Consider the following 17,747-nt stretch of genomic DNA (forward strand, 5'->3'; position numbering starts at 1 on the left):
TCACTAGCACCAGGTGGTGCCACTATACGAACCCTTCCATGGCTACAGAAACTCTTCGAGCCAGGAACTCAGGCTCCACAGACAAAACCCAGGGGCCCAACATGAGTCACGTCACATCCTACAGGCCTCCATAAGCCTCTCCCCTCCCTCTAACCAGAGTCCGTCCCACAAGCAGGCAGCCGCCCCATATATACATTCTCCCTCTTGGGGGTCAACTTCCCCGTGATACAAACTCCACCAAACTGAACCAGCGGCTCTGAAAACAGGTGCAGGGCTAGGACCTGGCTTGGCTTTTTGTGCCCCAGGACACATGGCATCTGGAGCTGTAACCTCTCCCCCTCGAAGAGCTGCTTTGGCACAGGGACCTCTGTGGGGCCACCCACAGCATGGTTTCTGGGGCCAGGAGGTTGTAGGAACTCAGCCTTAGATGCCCACCCAAGGGGGCACAGAGGCAGCCTTCCCTGTAGGGAGTCCAGGAGAGAATCAAGGACTCCTCCAAATAGCCTCCGACCGAGCTGGTCCCTCATCCACCCTTCATGCCTCCTTCAGACGCAGCGTGGGGGTGCCCTCTGCGACTGCGTGACTCGAGGAAGGACACTGGATGGCATACAGTCCCCTGGGGTCTCCTTGAGGTGAGGCTGATGAGGGTCTAGGATGCTGGGAGGCCTGGAAAAGCCTCTCGAGCAAACTCTGCAGGAAGAGCCCCCCCCCATGCCCAAGTGCCCGCACGCACCCAGCTTCCCTCCCACTCAGAGGAAAGAGCCCCCACCCGCTACTCACGGACTCCTGCGAAGCCGTCCCTTGGCATGGTAGTGTCGCCCCTCAGTCCGTGCTCCCCATCTGGAGAGACTGCAGCTCTAATCAGCAGCCCTGCATGGTGCGGCCGAGCGACTCAAGGCCTTAATTGACACCAGGTGGCCCCTCCCCAGGGGCAGGCTGGGAGGCGTCTCAGCACGGGGCCCAGAGGCCAAGCCCTGGGCAGGGGGGGCACACCCAGGCTCAGGGTACTCAGGCTTCCCCAGGAAAGCAGAGAGGAGAGAGGTGAGGGTGGCTAGCCAGCACCCCGGCAGCCCTCCCTCCATCGCGCCAGCCCTGCTTCTCTAGACTCTGACCTTTCTTTCATTCCAGAGGCTGTGGTGGTTGTGGCAGCTTCTGCCAGGGATAGAGGTGGCTCAGGTTTCCCCCAGCTGGCTGGGATGGCCTGGAGTCAGGATTGCAGCCCTGAATCTTCTGTGTCTACGCCATGCCTGCTGGATCGGAATCCAGCCTTTCACAGTGGCACCCAGGAATCCTGGGAGCTTTAACTGAGCATTTACTATGTGCCAGGATGGGTGCCAGTGCTGCCCCCAAACAAAGTTCACAAGCTCCACAAAGTGGCTATTTAGTAACAACTTTTATTTTACACAAAGCACCTGAGGCTTAGAGAAACTAAGTTTCTTCTTCAAAGTCACACAACAGGGGAGTCACCCCACCCCCACCCCAACGTGACACTGGGTTACGGCTTCTCACAGTGTCGCCTGGAAAGAGCACAACATCAACCCCTTGTTTGGATCAGGATAACTGAGGCTCCGGGACAGGGAGCCAGGTTCTAAAAGGCACACAGCCAAGTAAGAAATTACGACCTGCCACTAGGTATGTTGTGTCAGGTTTCTAATGCCTTCTCTCCTGACCCACTCGGGGCCCTGGCTGATCTAAGTTCCAGTGTGGAGCTCCAGGTGGGGGTGGGAGAAAATGAGTCCTGGACGTGGAGTCAGGAGACATGTGCTGATCTTGCTGTGTGGCCTCAAGCAGGTTCCTCTACCTCTCTGGGCTTTGCTGCAGCTAGAAAAGCTACGATGGATAAGCACTTTGAGACTGAGGAAGGGTTGGGAGAATGGAAGAGTGGTCCCCACTCTCCCTGGGCATCCTTCCCTGTGGCCCTGGGCCTGCTCGCTCTCCTCACTGCTGGGAAAGGGATCCAGCTCCCAGGAGTGTACAGACTGCAAAACACCAACCCCCTGCCTCTGCTCTGGAGAACACTGCCTCCCTGCCCAAGCCTTGAGAGAACAGATGATCTCATACCCAGCTCCTGACTCTGGGTAATGGTACTTGTTGAACATCTACTGTGTGCAGGGATTTAAGGGCAGACATCCTAGGGGCGCCGACCCTGTGGAGACAGAAATTAAGGTGCATCTCCTTTTAAAATTAACTTTTTAGTGTACAGTAACGGTACAAGGTGTAATTATTTGTGTTACACTCTTGATGAGTTGAGGTAGTTACTATTATGTCCTTGTTTAATAAAAGAGCCTACTGAGTGCCTACTGCGTGTCAGGTATCATTCTACGTGCTGGGGCTACAGCAGCTGACAAGCCCGTGTCCCTTTGGATGATTAAATAATTACCCTATCATTATCCTCAGGCAAGACAGGTTTCCCCACACGTGGTTGAATGACACTCCCGTCTGCTGTGGTCTGCCCCCTCGGGAGCTCCAAAGTGGAGTGTGGGATTCTAGAATGTTCTTAGGTCTAATCCTCGGGGCAGCTTATGGGCTCATTTTGGTCTGATTGGCCGGCACCCTGGCCGGTAGCTCACACCCCTGGCGCAGACCCAGCCTCCACGTGGGGCTGGGGAAGATGAGCTGTGAGTCAGACTGCCTGACTTGTCAGCTGCAGACAAGAAGGGAGCAGGCAGCTGGCTGGGCTGTCCGCCATGAGGCCCCCTGAGCCAGGTCCCGAGGCAGGTGATGAGGTTCGAGCCGAGACCTCAAGATGACAAAGCTCTGAGCTCAGATAGCCGCTGGGGTCACCGACAAACTCACTGGAATATTCTAGTAAGAATCCTGAGAGGGGCTGCCTTGCCAGGGAATGGGGCTCCCCATCCATTGGATTCCAGAAACTGGGAGAGATTCCAAAAAAGTTGTCCTCTGCCCTTCTCCAGGGCTGATCTTAGACGTTGTCACCTGACATCTCAGAGTCCTTGCCCACACCGGGCAAGTGCTTCCCACCCTTCTCCTGCTCTTTCTTCCCTCTTGGTCAGCCCTAAGCTGGATTTTATTTTTTCTTCCCTACAGCACCCTAGGTCTGGCACATAGTAGTCATTCAGCAAACATGGCCTATTAAAAACAGACTGCTTGAAACCTTCGCTTACAATGTTCCTTCTAGCTTGGCATAAGTGTGACACTGGTGTGCAGAAATCCCGCCATTCACGAGAGTCTCAGTTCAACAGAATAGGACACTGGGGCTCACACAATGTTCGTTCTCTCTCTCTCTCTCTCTCTCTCTCTCTCTCTCTCTCTCTCTCTCTCTCTCTCTGTGTGTGTGTGTGTGTGTGTGTGTGTCCCCAAAAGAGGCCTCAGGTCTAAAGCTATAGGCTGCTGAGGGTTGCCTGACGCAGCTGCTGGGAACTGAACTCAGATCCTCTGGAAGAACAGCAAGTGTTCTATCTCTCCAGCCCCACGATGGTTATTTTGTTTTGTTTTGTTTGTTTGTTTTTGAGACAAGGTCACAGGTAGCCCAGGATGCTCTCAGATTTCCCTTATGGCCAAGCAAAGATGTCCTTGAACGTCTGCTCCCCATCCTGAGTGCTGGGATTTCATGTGTATGTCACCATGTCACCACAGCTGCTTCTCCGCTGTGCTTTTGACTAAGTGATCAGCACTGGTGTTAATGATAGTCTGTGGTACAGCCTTGGCCCCGCATCCACATAGGAGACAACATTTACTGGTCACTTCGGTATTGGGAGGAAGAATCTGAAAGGAGATCAAGCCCAGGTTCCCATCCTCTTGGTGCACTGGGCAGGCGGAACCTGATACTCCGCGCCAAGGCTAGTTGCGGGAGCGGAAGCTGGGTCTATGCGTTTGGGTGCCTGACAGCTCTTCTGTACTTTGTTACTTTGTTGCTTCTAGTCTGAGCCCCCAGCAGAGTTGTTTATTGCCAGCCTCCAACTGTCCCAAAGGGATAAAGCAGGTGAGGTTAGTTAGAGAAGGCAGAGCCAGGTGAGCAGCACACCTGTGGGGATGACGCTCTGGAGGCTGAAGCAGGAAGGTGCAGAGTTCGAAGCCAGCCTGGGCTACATAGAGTTCCAGAAGGCTGGTATGGATTACAGTGACAGAACCTACATGGAAAATAAAATAAAAAGATAAATAAATACACTATGGCTTTAATCCATTATATAAAAAATGCTTGCTCCAAAGTGTTATCAGTACAAAATTGATAGACAAGTTATTTAATTTATTTACTCTATGCCATTTTTGTCTTTGAGACAGGGTTTCACTATGCAATCCAAATGGGCTTAAAACCCACAGAGCTCCACCTGCCTCTGCTTCCTGCATGCTGGGACCAAAGGCATGTGCCACACCTGGCATTATTTTGTGTCTTTGATGAAGATCTCACATGGTCGGGGTTGGCTTCCAATTCTGTGCAGGCATGGATGAAGTAATGCAGGTATAGAAAGCTCTCACGGCTGAGGGAATGAACGCAGGAGGCAGGCTGTCCTCCATTTCACGGCTGGGTGTCCCGAACCCACAGACCTCAGGGTGGCACATTTCTGCTACCTTATCTCTCCACCACAACACCAGCATCCTGGGCCGGGTGTCCTGCCGAGATGCAGGCCTTCTCTCTGGTCCTCGTGTGATCTTAGTTTAGATTCCAAGTTTGAGCACAGATTGGGTTTTAGGAGATTAGAATACTAGACACTGAATCTGGAGTCCTGTGTGACTCTCTTCCTCTACTCCTGTGGACTTTGCATGGAACCGTGGCGATCAAAGGGGATCTCCCAAGGCAAAAGGCTTTGTGACTAGGACTCATGGGCCATGGCTAGACAGTGGCTATTTCCCAGGGAGTTCCCCACGGTCACTCACATTTGTTTCCTAGGGATGGGACTCATTGCTGACCTCCTGTGGGCCAGAGGCTTGGAATTCAGAACTGGTTGGAACTAGAGTTCTGGGGGCCCAGACGTGGCTTCACCACACAACTCAAATGCCATTGTACCTTGATTCCTCATTTGTGAACTGGGAATGGCCCTGTGCCGGTTTGTGGCAGTGCTATTTAGCAGGACACAGTCCCAGGATAGCAAGTGATTGTCTAGGTTCAGAATGTTAATGAAAGGGTTAGATATGAATGGCTGGCACGTGGCAGCCATTTAATATCTGGTGACCAGCTTCTTGGCTAGTGGATCTATGAAGATGGTTGGCAGAGGTTTCCTAATATCCTCAGCAAAGTGCTCTGGTAATTTCCAAGACAAGGGCAGAGGGTACCATCTGAAGGGGTGAGAGGAATCTGTCTTACATGTCTGGGAACAGTGGGTGGTGCTTTATTCAAAATGGAAACCCTCAGAATCTTCCAAATTACCTCGCAGAGGCTGTAGAAAGGCGAGAAGTGGAATAGGGTACCCTAAATTACATGCAGCTCAGGTTCTAACCAGCACGGCTTGAAAGCAGTGACCGAAGACAGCAGCTTTGGGACCAAGGTGTCGGTTCAGTGGGTAAAGCTCTTGCCAGAGTTTGGACTTCCACACCCGTGTGAATTGCAGCCTGCGAATGCTGGGTGGGTGTTGGAGTCAGTTTGCAATCCCAGCAATCGGAGACGGGGATCCCCAGCACAAGCTGGCTGACTATATTAGCTGAATGGGTGAGCTTTGGGTTCAGTGAGAGACTCTGCCTCAAAAAATAAGGTCAAGAAAGATTAAGGAAAACATTCATTGTCAATATCTGGCCTCAGTACACATACAAGTGCACGCGCGCGTGCGCACGCACACACACACACACACACACACACACACACACACACACACACACACTACACTGCAACCTTGCTGGGTTATCATCCCAGCACCCAGGAGGCTAAGGTTAAGAATAGAGAATCTGAGGGCAGCCAGGGGGTTACAGAGCAAGATGATGTTTAGAAAAGAAAAACAAAACAAAACAGGATTGAAATACCGGCTCTAGGACCTGAGTTCAAATCCCACCACGGTCTTGGCATTAGCTGACCGATACACCCAGTAGTGTCATACTCAGAAACCAGACCCAGAGCTTGCTTCAACTCTCAGCCAGGAGTGGGAGTTCTGGGGAGCAGGTCTAGGGTAGGGTGGAGGCTTCTCCCACACTGTGATGCATGACTGTATCAGCAACTCATACGTGTTGAGTGTGTTCAAGGACCTCACAGAAGCCTCACTGCTTGGGAGGAAGATGGCAGCATTACAGTGGTCACATCTAATTCATGAAGGTCCAGAGAAGCCAAGCCATCTGCCCAAAGATGCACAGCTTGCATGTTGTCAAGCGATGATTTGACCCCAGGCAGGCCTGTCAGTGAATGTGTGAGTGTGGGCAGGAGAGGGTTTTCCCAGGCCCAGTGGGCAGAACATGTGAGGCCTGGAAGGGAGTGGGTCAGATCTGTCCATAGCAGCTTTTCTAGACTCCCGCTCTCCCTGCCACTCCCTCAACGGAGATCTTGTCTCACAGGAAGGAGCACGTTAGAGACCTCGGTATGAGGCTGGGCAGATGGCTCAGTGGGGAAAGGACTTGCCAGCAAGACAAGAAGCTGTGCTTGTCCCACAGGCAGTGGTGCACTAGTGTGATCCTGGAGCAGGGAGGTGGAGACAGAAGGATCCCTGGAACTTGCTGGTTAGTCAACCTAGTCAATTGGGGAGCTCCAGGTCAGTGAGATATGCCGTCTCAAAACCAAGGTGAAGGAACCTGGGAACCCCACCCCCAGGTAAGCACACAGGTACTTGCCCACCCACAAGCACGCGCACACACACACACACACACACACACACACACACACACACACACACACACAGCGGTTAGTGTGACCACAGGGACTACTGTGCCATACCACGTTCATCTCTCCAGGGAACCACATCGGTGCCCTGCCCCCCATGTGGATGTTGCTAGCTTATACCTTGGTGGTTTGCAACCACTCCGTGAAAGGCTGCGTCATCTGACCAGTCCTGGCCAGTGTAGTGTTGGTGGCTGTGGTTAGAGGCAATGGTCTGCATGTGGTTTTGTTCATTCTGGTCTGGCTTTCATGTCCACCTGATCACATATGGAATGACCTTCTATCTGACCTTGAACCTGAGCAGAAGCCTCAAAGGACCCTCTTAGATTCACAGCCCCAGGTGCATGAAGTATTCGTTGTTGTAAGTGGCGAACTTTGGGGGACATTTTGTTACACAGCATCATCAGGGCAGTTAGCAACCATTGTCCCCTCCCTCCCCAGGCTTCCTTTCATCCAACAGACAACAGCAGAGCTCAGAGTGATGGCAGCGGATGCAGTAATTCTCAAATTCTTTATTGGCATAAATAACTCAGACATTGGATTCTCACTAACATTGCACTAAACACAAGAAACAACAGGCTTGCCGGCTCGCAGGCTCACAGACTGTCCAACAGCCAAGGTTAGAAATACTTTTTTTTTTGAGAAGTGTAGAAAACTTTATAAATGATCTATACAAATATACAGAGTGGACCACCCACCCACCCATCTGCCTATCCATCCATCCTTCTATCCATCCATCCATCCATCCATCCATCCAGCTACCTAACCCCTGCCTATACACCCACCCACCCTCCCATCCAATCATTCATCTCCAAACTCTCACCCATTCATCCATCAACTCACCTACCCACACATCCATCAATCTAGCCATTTACTCATTCGTCTACCCACCCACCCACCTGTCCATCCACTCACTCATCCATCTATCCCTCTATCCATCTACCTGTCCATCCATCCATCCATCCATCCATCCATCCACCTGTCCATCCATCCATCCATCCATCCATTTATCCATCCATCCACCTGTCCATCCATCCATCCATCCATCCATCCATCCATCCATCCATCCATCCACTCACCTGCCTACTAATACATAAATCTACCAACATATTCATCCAATCATCTACCCACTCATCCTTCTACCCACATACTCATTCATCTACTTGCCCATCCATTCATCCATCCATCCATCCATCCATCCACCCATTCACATACCTATCCATCCATTCACCCATCCATTATTCACATACCTATTCATCCACTCACCCATCAATTCATCCACCCATTCACATACCTACCTACCCATCTACCCATCCATTCACACAACCATCCATCCATCCATTCACATACATATCCACCCACTCAGCCATCCATCCATCCTGCTTGCTTTCTTGGATGGCACCTAAACCAAACATTCTTTGCCAGCAATGTGTTGGCGATGCGTGAGAGAGACAGACAGCAAGACAGATCGAAAAAGGAAAAGGAAGAGACAGTGGTCCAGAAGGGAAATGGAGAACCAAGGTCATACATCAGCTCGTTCTGCAACAGTCGGTACAGACAGACACGGAGAAAACAGTGGGCCTGAGGTCCGTGGAGGGCTGTACAAGAAGTAGTCTTTATGTATATACACATATATAATATATATATATAGCATTTATAGGTATATATACTTTGTGTTTAGAAAAAGGCAACAGAATAATTTACAAAGAGAAAGCCTTTTTACAAGGAGGGATTTCCCTCAGGTTGGTGACATAGAAAGCTGTCCACCTGTTAGGACATGTGACAGACCCCTAGAAAGATCATTGGGTCAGGGATGTAGGAACAACATGTCTGGAGTGGGAACCTGGGCTGTAGAGTCTGGCAAGGCTGTGTGCCCATGGAGACCGACTTGTGTGCCGCAGACGATGCTCTTGGCTTTGACCTTGGGGTCGTGGGTCAGGAGGAAGAGATTCCCGCTTCTACAAAGGCCTTAGTGGTCAGGGGATGGAGACATCTCGGTTTCCCTCTGGTAGATGCCAGCATCCTATACCAAGGAGCTATTTCTTAGGAGACCCAACTGTCCCTGTTTATAGTCCCCAGGCCATCAGCATCTAAGTGCGTGGGAGATACCCACTGTCTCTCCATTTCAGCTTCATGTGCCCGGGGATATCCTGAGAGGTACGCTTTGGGGTGGAAGATTCAGTTAGGTGCTGAGATGACAGAGACCAGGGCACTATGGAGGTGCTGGTTTGTTTGTTTTTTTTTTTTAACTGCAGCCATTCCCCTGGGAACCAGCAACACAGCAAGTGCTAATGGTTCCACAAGGATAACAGTGTCCAAAGTATGCTCCAGAAGGACCGAGAATGCTAAGGACCTGTTGGCGAGGTCACGGGCAGCCAGAGGAAGGGGCAGGAGAAATACGAGTTGAATCAGGCTGAAGTTGGGCTGTGAGCCCCATTCATTTACCCCACCCCCACCCCAGGGAGTTCTACAGTCGGCCAAGGTGCTGTTTTCTGTGCCTCAAGCCCATATCGATACTTGCAGTAATGGGAACCCCCACCCCACCGAGTCTAAGGCAGTCTCTCCCGCACTTTAGGCTCCATAACAGATTCAGCCCGGGACTCACAATGAGCCCTGGGTCATTGTCAGCCTCTTTGATAATAAACCATCACTTGGCCCGTCACATTCGAGAATTATGTGGGGCGTGGAGGTTTTTCCATCAACTCATCTCCATGTCCCTGTGTGTCTTTGATGTCCACCAGCTCGTTCATGGAGGGAACTCGCTGTACACAGAGAGAGACCATGCCAAGACAACCTAGGATGAGGCTGTCTAGTGTGTCCACAGGGGTCTGTGGGTCAGGTGACTGATAAGTCAGGGCGCCATTGGAAGAGGTGGCCGGGGAGTATGGTGAAGAGACAAAAGCAAACAAGAGCAGGCTTTTAGAAGGGTGTGTGACTGGCCTATGTACAGCAGAGACACCCGGGGACAGTCAGTGGACCCTCAGGGGACAGAGTCCCAGTGACCTAGTTTCTTCCCCGGGTGGTGCTTGGTGGTCACATGTATCAAATTTCCAAAGTGCTTTCCAAGCTCCAGCCTCTTGTAATGCCCACCTTCTCCTCTGTCCCCTACAATTCTGGGTCATTGGGTCCCCTGGATCTGATTAGGGGCATGACACAGGGAACTTTCCATCGGTGACAGCCAGATAAGGGACAGAGCAGTCACATTCTATCACACCATTTAGTCGCTGTTTCTCTACCAGGGACAGGAGGATCAAGGGTTTGAGGCTAGCCTGGGCTATGACAGAAATCTAAGAACTGACTGGGTCCAAGGTCAACAGCACTAAGATTCAGCCAGTCTGACCTTCCTGCCTCTCTTCTTCCTTCAGACTTCAGTTTCACCTCTGTACATAACTGGCCACACCCCTTTGAGTTCTCCCAGCCTTCTGTACATGGAAAACCTCTATCTTCATAATTGGCTGCTTCTCAGGTATTGTCTGCCACTGGACAGAATCATCCCCACCATCCCTGGACCTAGCATTTCTCATATCCTGGCATCTGAAGTCGGTCATTGAGAGAAGTCAAGGCAGTTTAAAAACATGAAGAAATAGCCAGGCTTTGATTGGAACCCTCAGACTTCCACATCTAATGATCCATAATGTATCTATCCTGTAGCCATCAACAATGGCTGCCAGCTCTGTGGAGAGGAGCGCTGGTCTGCAGATCGAACGTGAGTAAGTGCATGATGATGACTAGTTTTCAGTCTTTCTCAGCACATGGGCAAGAGATGGAATGGGTCAGGCGATGAAGAGACGGGCCAGGGAAGGTCTTCTTGGTCACTACCCTAATTATCAGTGGCATTTTAAGAGTTCAGGAGTAGGGGTTGGGGATTTAGCTCAGTGGTAGAGCGCTTGCCTAGTAAGCGCAAGGCCCTGGGTTCGGTTCTCGGCTCCGAAAAAAAGAAAAGAAAAAAAAAAAGAGTTCAGGAGTAGAGAGAGTGGATCCCAGAGGCCATTGGGTAAAAACTTGATTTTGAGATTCCCTTGCAGAAAGAGGCCAAAAAGCAGTTAGAGTCAGTTCCTTCATTTCAACAGTTTCAACATAGTATTAGCAGCAGGGTTACCAGGAAAGAAGCCTTTCCCAGTTGGCTAAGTTTTCTTCCCAGTTGGGAAATTAACTCTTGTACAGTTCCAGGCAGACTATCCACTACGGGGACCCTGAGTGATTTGGGTCTCTGGAAAATTCTGAGGCATGAATTCTAAAACCACCAATGTTTATTAGAGGGGACTTTCTGGGGGGGGGAAACTACCTTCCCTTCTCAGCAGCACACATAGTCACATTCAGGGCCTTTGTGGCAAATGCTCTATGACTGTAGTTAGAAGCTGTGCTGAGATTGATTAGCAATGTCTGCCAAGGGCAGAGGAAGGGGGAACAGTGGCAGGAGCATTAGCAGGCACACACTCTCCTTGCTTGAGATCTTCATCCTTCTAGATTTTTTTTAATACATAGATCTTTCTAGATCCTCATCTCAATAACCTTATTGGTACTTCCACATTGCCTACTCTAACCACTCATGTGCTGAAGTCTATGTCTTATCAGGAGTCAAGGATGGGGCATGTCTGACATGGGTAGGATTGAGAAGGGGCCCAGGGATTCTGGGAAATCTGTCTCTGGGAGACCCAGGGTTTTGCCACAAAGAAAGCAAGATGGCATATGTATTCAAAGGAGAGTTGCTGGGAGAGTGCTGGGGTTTAGGTAGTGCCCGAGAGCCTCGGAATGGGCCCTGATTGGAAACAGGTTCGTGCAGGCCCTTGAAGCAGTGTGGAGTGTAATCTTGATTGACAACTTGACAGAATTAAGAAATGCTTTTCAAGAGATCAATGAAGTACCTCTGGGTATCTGTGAAGAACTTTCTGGAGATATATTGATACCTCTGACCTAACCCACAAGTCCTTGGATAGATTCACAATGTGATGCTGAAAGGTCCTAGCTGGAGGAAGTGGCAATGACACATCTCACCCTGACTCCTTCTTGTATTGCTCCTTGCTCCCTGTTTGCCATGAAGAAACTCCTCCTCCTTACTCTCATACTACCAGGATGAATACCTGCCTCAAGAAAGGCCCAGAAACAGAGTCAGGCAGCTATGGACCGAGCCCTTCGAAACTGTGAGCCTAAACCATGTAATTACTCCCCTATGCTGTTTCTAGCCAGCATTGGTTACAATCACAAGTTACAAAATAACTAATTCACAGCATCCTGATTCAACAGGACTGGGTCCTCATAAAACAAGCCACAGGAAGACAGATGCAAGATCATCATTGTGACTGGTGGAGTCAAAGGTAAAGGTTGGAGAGACGTTTCCACAAGCCAGGGAACATCCGAGCTTATCACATACCACTACACGTCAAGAAGCAAGAAGAAAACACTCCCAGACAAATTCCAGAGGGGCTTGGTCCTGGGGCCATCTTGTGTTCGGACTTTGAATCTATAGGATGGCGAGAGCATGCATCTTCATGGTGACAAGCCTCTTGGTAGTTTGTCACAGAAGCCAACATGGGGCAGAGGGAGGCTCAGCTTCACCAGAATCACTCTCAGAACAAGACCAGTCCCTCGGAGGGTGGATGTGTGGAAAGAAGACAGTCAGGGCATGAGGAGATGAAGGGCCCATGTGGGGACTCAAAGTTCTGCCCAGAGTGGGAATGAAAAGCCAGAGATGGGAGGTCTGTAGGTACTGAAAACCCACAGCCTCAGTCACCTCCATTGGTACAGGAATGATGATGACCCCCATAAGGCTCATATTATTGAGTCTTCCCCAACACCTGTTGGAAATCTCCAACATACATTCAGAGAGTCTTCAAAGAGGTCCAAGGAGAAAGGCGGTTTTACTAGTGGTCTCAGAAAAAGATGATCCCAGAGGCAAGAGATTACAGGAAGGCACCTCAGAGATCACCCCAGATCTGAGAGAAATGAGCAACTGTTGTGTAAGCCGGCCTGTGTGCTGACGTCACTGGCTGACCCAGGCAGCCTTGAAGTCTAGCTAGCTGTGATCTCATGCCATGGACACTGAGACACGACATTGTCATCTATACTTGAGTTAGAAAAAAATGGAAAAGGAAAAAAAAAACACCAAAAAAAAAAAGCAAACAAACTACAATAAAATAAAAACCCTTAATGTTTTTAAGTCAGTTTACAGTTTTGTACTGGGCCACCTTCCCAGCTGTCCTGGGGCACATGCGGTCTGTGGGCTGTGGGTTGGACACATCTGATAGCTCACAGCAGCCTCAAGGGCTTGACTCACATCCTAGCTAGCACCACACCTGGCCAGTCAGGGTCAGGGAGCTGTCTGTTCCGTTTCAACCTTTGCATTTCCTGTAGGGTGCCCCCCCTGAAGTCTCACCACTAAGACAGCCCGCTATATCATAGGCCAGCCAAACTGGCCACAGACCAAGCCACAAGATATTTTGACTCTACAGGTCACAGGGGCTGTCTTGCAAATAGTTTTGCCAATGCTAGGGACAATATGGGACTGGCGGAAAGTTTGAATTGCCTTGAATTTGCCCGAGTCATATTTTTCTTCTTTTGACTTTTTTTTTTCACCCTCAGTTGCAAAGGATGTAAAAATCCACTTTGCAGGCTGGAGCTCGATGCCCCCAGTGAAGTGTTAAGTGAGTGGTTCTTCTTTGTCTGTGCACCTTAGGTGACCACATGCAAAATGGGACAAGGGATACGGGAGATGAGGAAAGTCTGGCTTTGTGCATGCTTGTGGCACAGGCAGGACATGAACATGGAGTATGAGGTGCCAAGTGTCCTGAATTTGCAGAAATTATTTCTCGAGACAAGGTCGCATGTAGCCCAGGTTGCTCTCAAACCCACTCATAACTAAGGATGAGCCTGAACTTCTGATCCTCCTGTCTCCACCTCTCTTGTGTGGGGGTGTAGGCATGCACCATCACACCTGGTTTATGTGGTACTGGGGATGGAACTTGGGGCTTTGTGTGTGTTGGACAAGAGCTCTACCCACCTCCTACTCTGGGTATCCTGGATACAGTCGGTTGCCTAGCAACACCAGTCTAGGATTTCTATTGGTCAAGAGTTCAAAATTGCTACAGAAAACAGGAGCACATGGGGAAATGGCTTCCCATCTCTTTGTCCAGTAAGGGGTTAAACCCCCACAAAACAATCCAAGGAGCTACTTGGAGTTTCTAATCTAGCTCTGGGGATGGGGACATAGATGATGTCCCAGTACAAGGATTGAAGGGACTCATCCCCTCTGAAGCCCATGTCTTGAAGGATTTGCAGTGTAAAGCAGGAACAGAAGCCATTTGGTGTTGGTGGAGCGGGTGGCTGGTCTGGCAGAACAAGGGACATTGTACAAAGCGATCTGCTGGATGGGCCAGCAGTTGGGAGGGGAAATGTTTCTAACTGCATGGCCTCCTCTCTTTCCATTGGCTCTGTACAAGGTGAAGGAATACATTTCCCCCAGCTGCTTCCTCAGGGAAGAGACTGATTTTTTTTAATTCCTTAATTCAGATATCTGTACATTAAGGGGCTACTAGCAAGCCACAGCCGGTTAGCTGAAGGTAGGGAGGGAAGCCAGTGATGAAGCCTGCAGCCCAGGTACAGGTCTCGGTGGGTGTGGAGGTCAGGGAGGAGCGAGGGTGAAGAGGTGACATTTGACCTAGATCCAAGAGACCCAGACCCTGTAAGTGGAAGAGTGGCGTAGGAGCAGGGAAGGCCCAGACTCACCCTGTATCATCCAAGTACTTAATCACTAACAGCCTCTCAGAAATCGTATGTAGTCCAGACCTGTTATCCTCCTGCCTCAGCCTCCAGAGTGCCAGGATTACAGGCAGGTTACCACCACATTCATCTGTGGATGTGTGAAAGACTGTAGACCCCAGCTTAAGTGCAGGGAGACCCCTGGGATGCAGGTGACTGGTTACTCCTTCCTGATGAGACGCCTTCCTCTGGCTTCCTTGGGGCACCCAGAACTGTACCCGACTGGGTCATTCAGCTACAAACAGGAGAAGATGAGTGGGCCCCAGTTCCCGGGGACACTTCAGGGTCCCAGTGGTTCAGTCCTCCCTGGTCCTCTCCTCTCTTACTTCCTCCAAGATACAAAGGCCTGTGACAGAGACTGGGGTCCGTGGACCAAAGAGGTCCTGATGGGATTAAAGAGAAACAAGAAATTCTAAGATGCCCAGCCCTGGCCACAGGGATATATTCAGAACGGGGCTTGTTAGATGGGGTTACAGCTGTTGTCGAGAACGGTCCTTAGCGACTCTAGAGCCTGGGGCCATGAGCAAATGTATGGGAACCGTCTGTGAGAGGCACAAAAGCTGAGCCACAGAGACAGATGTCACCAGGAGAGGGATGTTCACATGGAAACAACTTGGGTGGGTCCCAGGACCCCAGGTGCAGACAGCAGGAGCGTTGCAAAGAGGTTTGAGAAGGACCTGAAAAGACTTGAGGGTGTCATAGGGTACGTCTCTCTCTCTAGAAGCTTGACTACTGTCAATCAGTCTTCCTGCTATGCATGCATGCTTGGTCCCAGGGTACGAATCTATTAGGGCCACTCAAAAAGGGGGATGGTTTTGTGTGTTGCTTGGATTTCGCTGCCTAGCTACCTCTGCTACTTCTCTGCTTGGGGACAACTTTTCCTCTCCTGTCAGGTCCGATTGCTGGGGACGAGTGGAGCAATGACCTTAGGGCTCTCCTTCCCATTCACTCTGTACCCATCCCCAACATGCCTCAGGGAGGATATTGTGTGTGGGGGAGGGGTGCAGCCCAACACCAACCAGAAAAGCTTCCATCTCCAGCAAGGAATGAAGAAAGGCTCGGGAGACAGGATGTTGAGTGGGCACAGTAAGGGAGGGCCCCAGGGTCCCAGGGTCCTCAGTGGGGAAACCACTCAGGATTCAGCACCAGGCGAGGGCAGAGACCTTGGAAACCTCTCTGTGTATTCTCCCCTCACCTCCCTGACAAGGAACACAGCCGGTGAGAGGCAGGGAGACCGTTGTAAACAGTTACACGCACGCCCGTGTAACCCATCATGCACACCCAGGACCGCATCCATCATGGTGGGAGAACTTAACCCCAGCAGTGCTAGCGCCACAGAGAAAACTCACTAGACCTCTCTCGTCACAGCTCCCGTTCTCAGGACTCAGACTTTGGGGGAGCCATGGATGATGGTGAACTGTCAAGGGCCCCCAGATGTCATATCAGCTGAGACGCTATGGTGGTCTCCAGGTGCCCGGGATAGTGTGGGCAGAGGTGATTTAGAACAATGTTCTTACAAAACAGGAGGAGGGTGGAGGTCAGGGACTGGTCCTCGGAGAGGCTCTGTGCTAAAAAGACACACAGGACTGCCTACTGTCTTCGGAATTGTGTGCTTGGCGGCTACCAGTCACTTCCAGCTTGGAATGGGGCCTCTGAGAACAGATGTTTGCAAGCTCAGTCTACCCCCTCCCTACCCTGACCTTGGCCTGGGAGCCTTGACAACGGAGCAGGTGTGTTGTTTCTGGTTCTCTGTCCTGTGTTCCAGGATAGCACGGCTGGGGCACTCCATAGCTGGCTCATCCCGGCGGAAGGAAAGTAGCTGGCCCCGTCCACCTGTAGACACACACACACGCACACTGGTCCAGCGTGTGAGTCCGCGTCTGCCCCCAGGGCGTGTGTCTTGGTCCCCGCAGCCCAGAGGTGTTGTGCTCAGTCTGCAGCTCTTCACGCCAGGCACGGGACCCTCTCTGGCCCAGTTTGATCCTAGTTCAGTGGTCCCTGATCCTGCCTGAGTAACGGGGTACAAGTCGAAGGTGTGGACAGCCTCTGCAACGTTGTCCGTCACGCAGGTCTCCCAGGCTGAGCGGTGGCAGGACTCCCTGATGGTGAGCCTGGGCCTCATGAGCTGGCAGAGGGCAGAGCAGAGGGACAGAGGTGGTTTGGGGGTGAGGCAGCTGATGCTGGCCAATGTCCATGGTCACAGCCTGGAAGGAGGAGAGACGAAAGGGTGGGTTACAGCGATGTAGGTCCCACGATGACATCTTTTATGTGCTAACATCTTCTCAGAGGGTGGCTTCCTGTGGCTTCCTGCCCTTTCCAAGGAAGAGGGACTCCTATTGACCAAGGTCTATTGGGCACTAGACTCTACACTGAGTGTGGGCTGTCCCTGATCTCATTTGAACCTGGGGAGAGGTTTAGTTGTGGCATTTTGAATCCTTTTTCCAAATAAAAATTGGGGCTCAGGGAGGTTATGTGATTTAGCTATGAGAAGTATCAGGGTCGAAATTTGAACCCAGAACTCCCTCACTACAGTGGGGAGTCCACTGTTTAGGTTGGGAAAAACTTGACACATTGTTGAATGGAGACCTGGGGTGTCAGACCAAACCTGTGCTGCAGATTTGACACTGGCAACAGCAGCAGACCCTGGCGATCCTGCCTGTGCCTCTTAGAATGGACTCGGATCCCACCCCCCACGGGGGTTCAGCACACAGAACGAATAACAGAAGACTGGTGGAAAATTCCACAGGATTTCTAGCCTCACGAGACACAGGATCACAACTTACTTCTCTGTTTCTTTAGTCTCTTCAGTTTACATCCAGAGCAGAGCCTAGAAAGCAAGGTTTTCTGCCTCTTCGATTCTCAGTGAGTTTAAGTCCTTCTGCTCAGTTGAATGCTTTTGCTCTCGGGCCACTAGGGGCTAGCCCAAAAGACCTTCAAGTTTTAGAGCACCAGATATTCTGAGGTCTTGCCTGAACTCCCAAGTCAGTTCTTTCCCTGTTCTGGACTCTCTTAGCAGGCAGTGTAGAGCCTGTTTGAACTGCCTCCTGTTTCTTGCATGATTGGCTCTAAGTGCCACTGCGATGCCAGTCTGAGGCTCTTACTTCCTCCTGGCACACCATGGTTTCCAGGATAGAGTGAACATTAGTTATCTGAGGCTTGGTGTGCCCGGTGCCAAGCACATGACCTTCCTGGGCCCTCACAGTATTCCCACTGTGGGTTCTTCTGCCTTCAATGTTCA

General features: G+C 50.9%; 2 protein-coding genes across 3 annotated transcripts in view; both read right to left on the reverse strand.

The window, feature by feature from the left end:
* Nucleotides 1-1,039, reverse strand: part of Nos1 (nitric oxide synthase 1) — a 180,361-nt gene extending 179,322 nt beyond the window's left edge. The window contains exon 1 of the mRNA XM_039089060.2: nucleotides 781-1,039. The gene's annotated coding sequence lies outside the window, so the exon portion shown is untranslated. The remainder of the gene's footprint in view (nucleotides 1-780) is intronic.
* Nucleotides 1,040-7,246: 6,207 nt separating this feature from the next.
* Nucleotides 7,247-17,747, reverse strand: part of Ksr2 (kinase suppressor of ras 2) — a 385,977-nt gene continuing 375,476 nt past the window's right edge. For both annotated transcript variants that reach the window (XM_006249485.5, XM_017598534.3), the window contains exon 20: nucleotides 7,247-16,713. In XM_006249485.5, coding sequence (XP_006249547.1) covers nucleotides 16,707-16,713 — 7 coding nt within the window. In that variant the 3' untranslated portion in view covers nucleotides 7,247-16,706. The remainder of the gene's footprint in view (nucleotides 16,714-17,747) is intronic.

Source organism: Rattus norvegicus, chromosome 12 (assembly GCF_036323735.1).
Source record: "Rattus norvegicus strain BN/NHsdMcwi chromosome 12, GRCr8, whole genome shotgun sequence".
NCBI classification, from domain to species: Eukaryota; Metazoa; Chordata; class Mammalia; order Rodentia; family Muridae; genus Rattus; species Rattus norvegicus.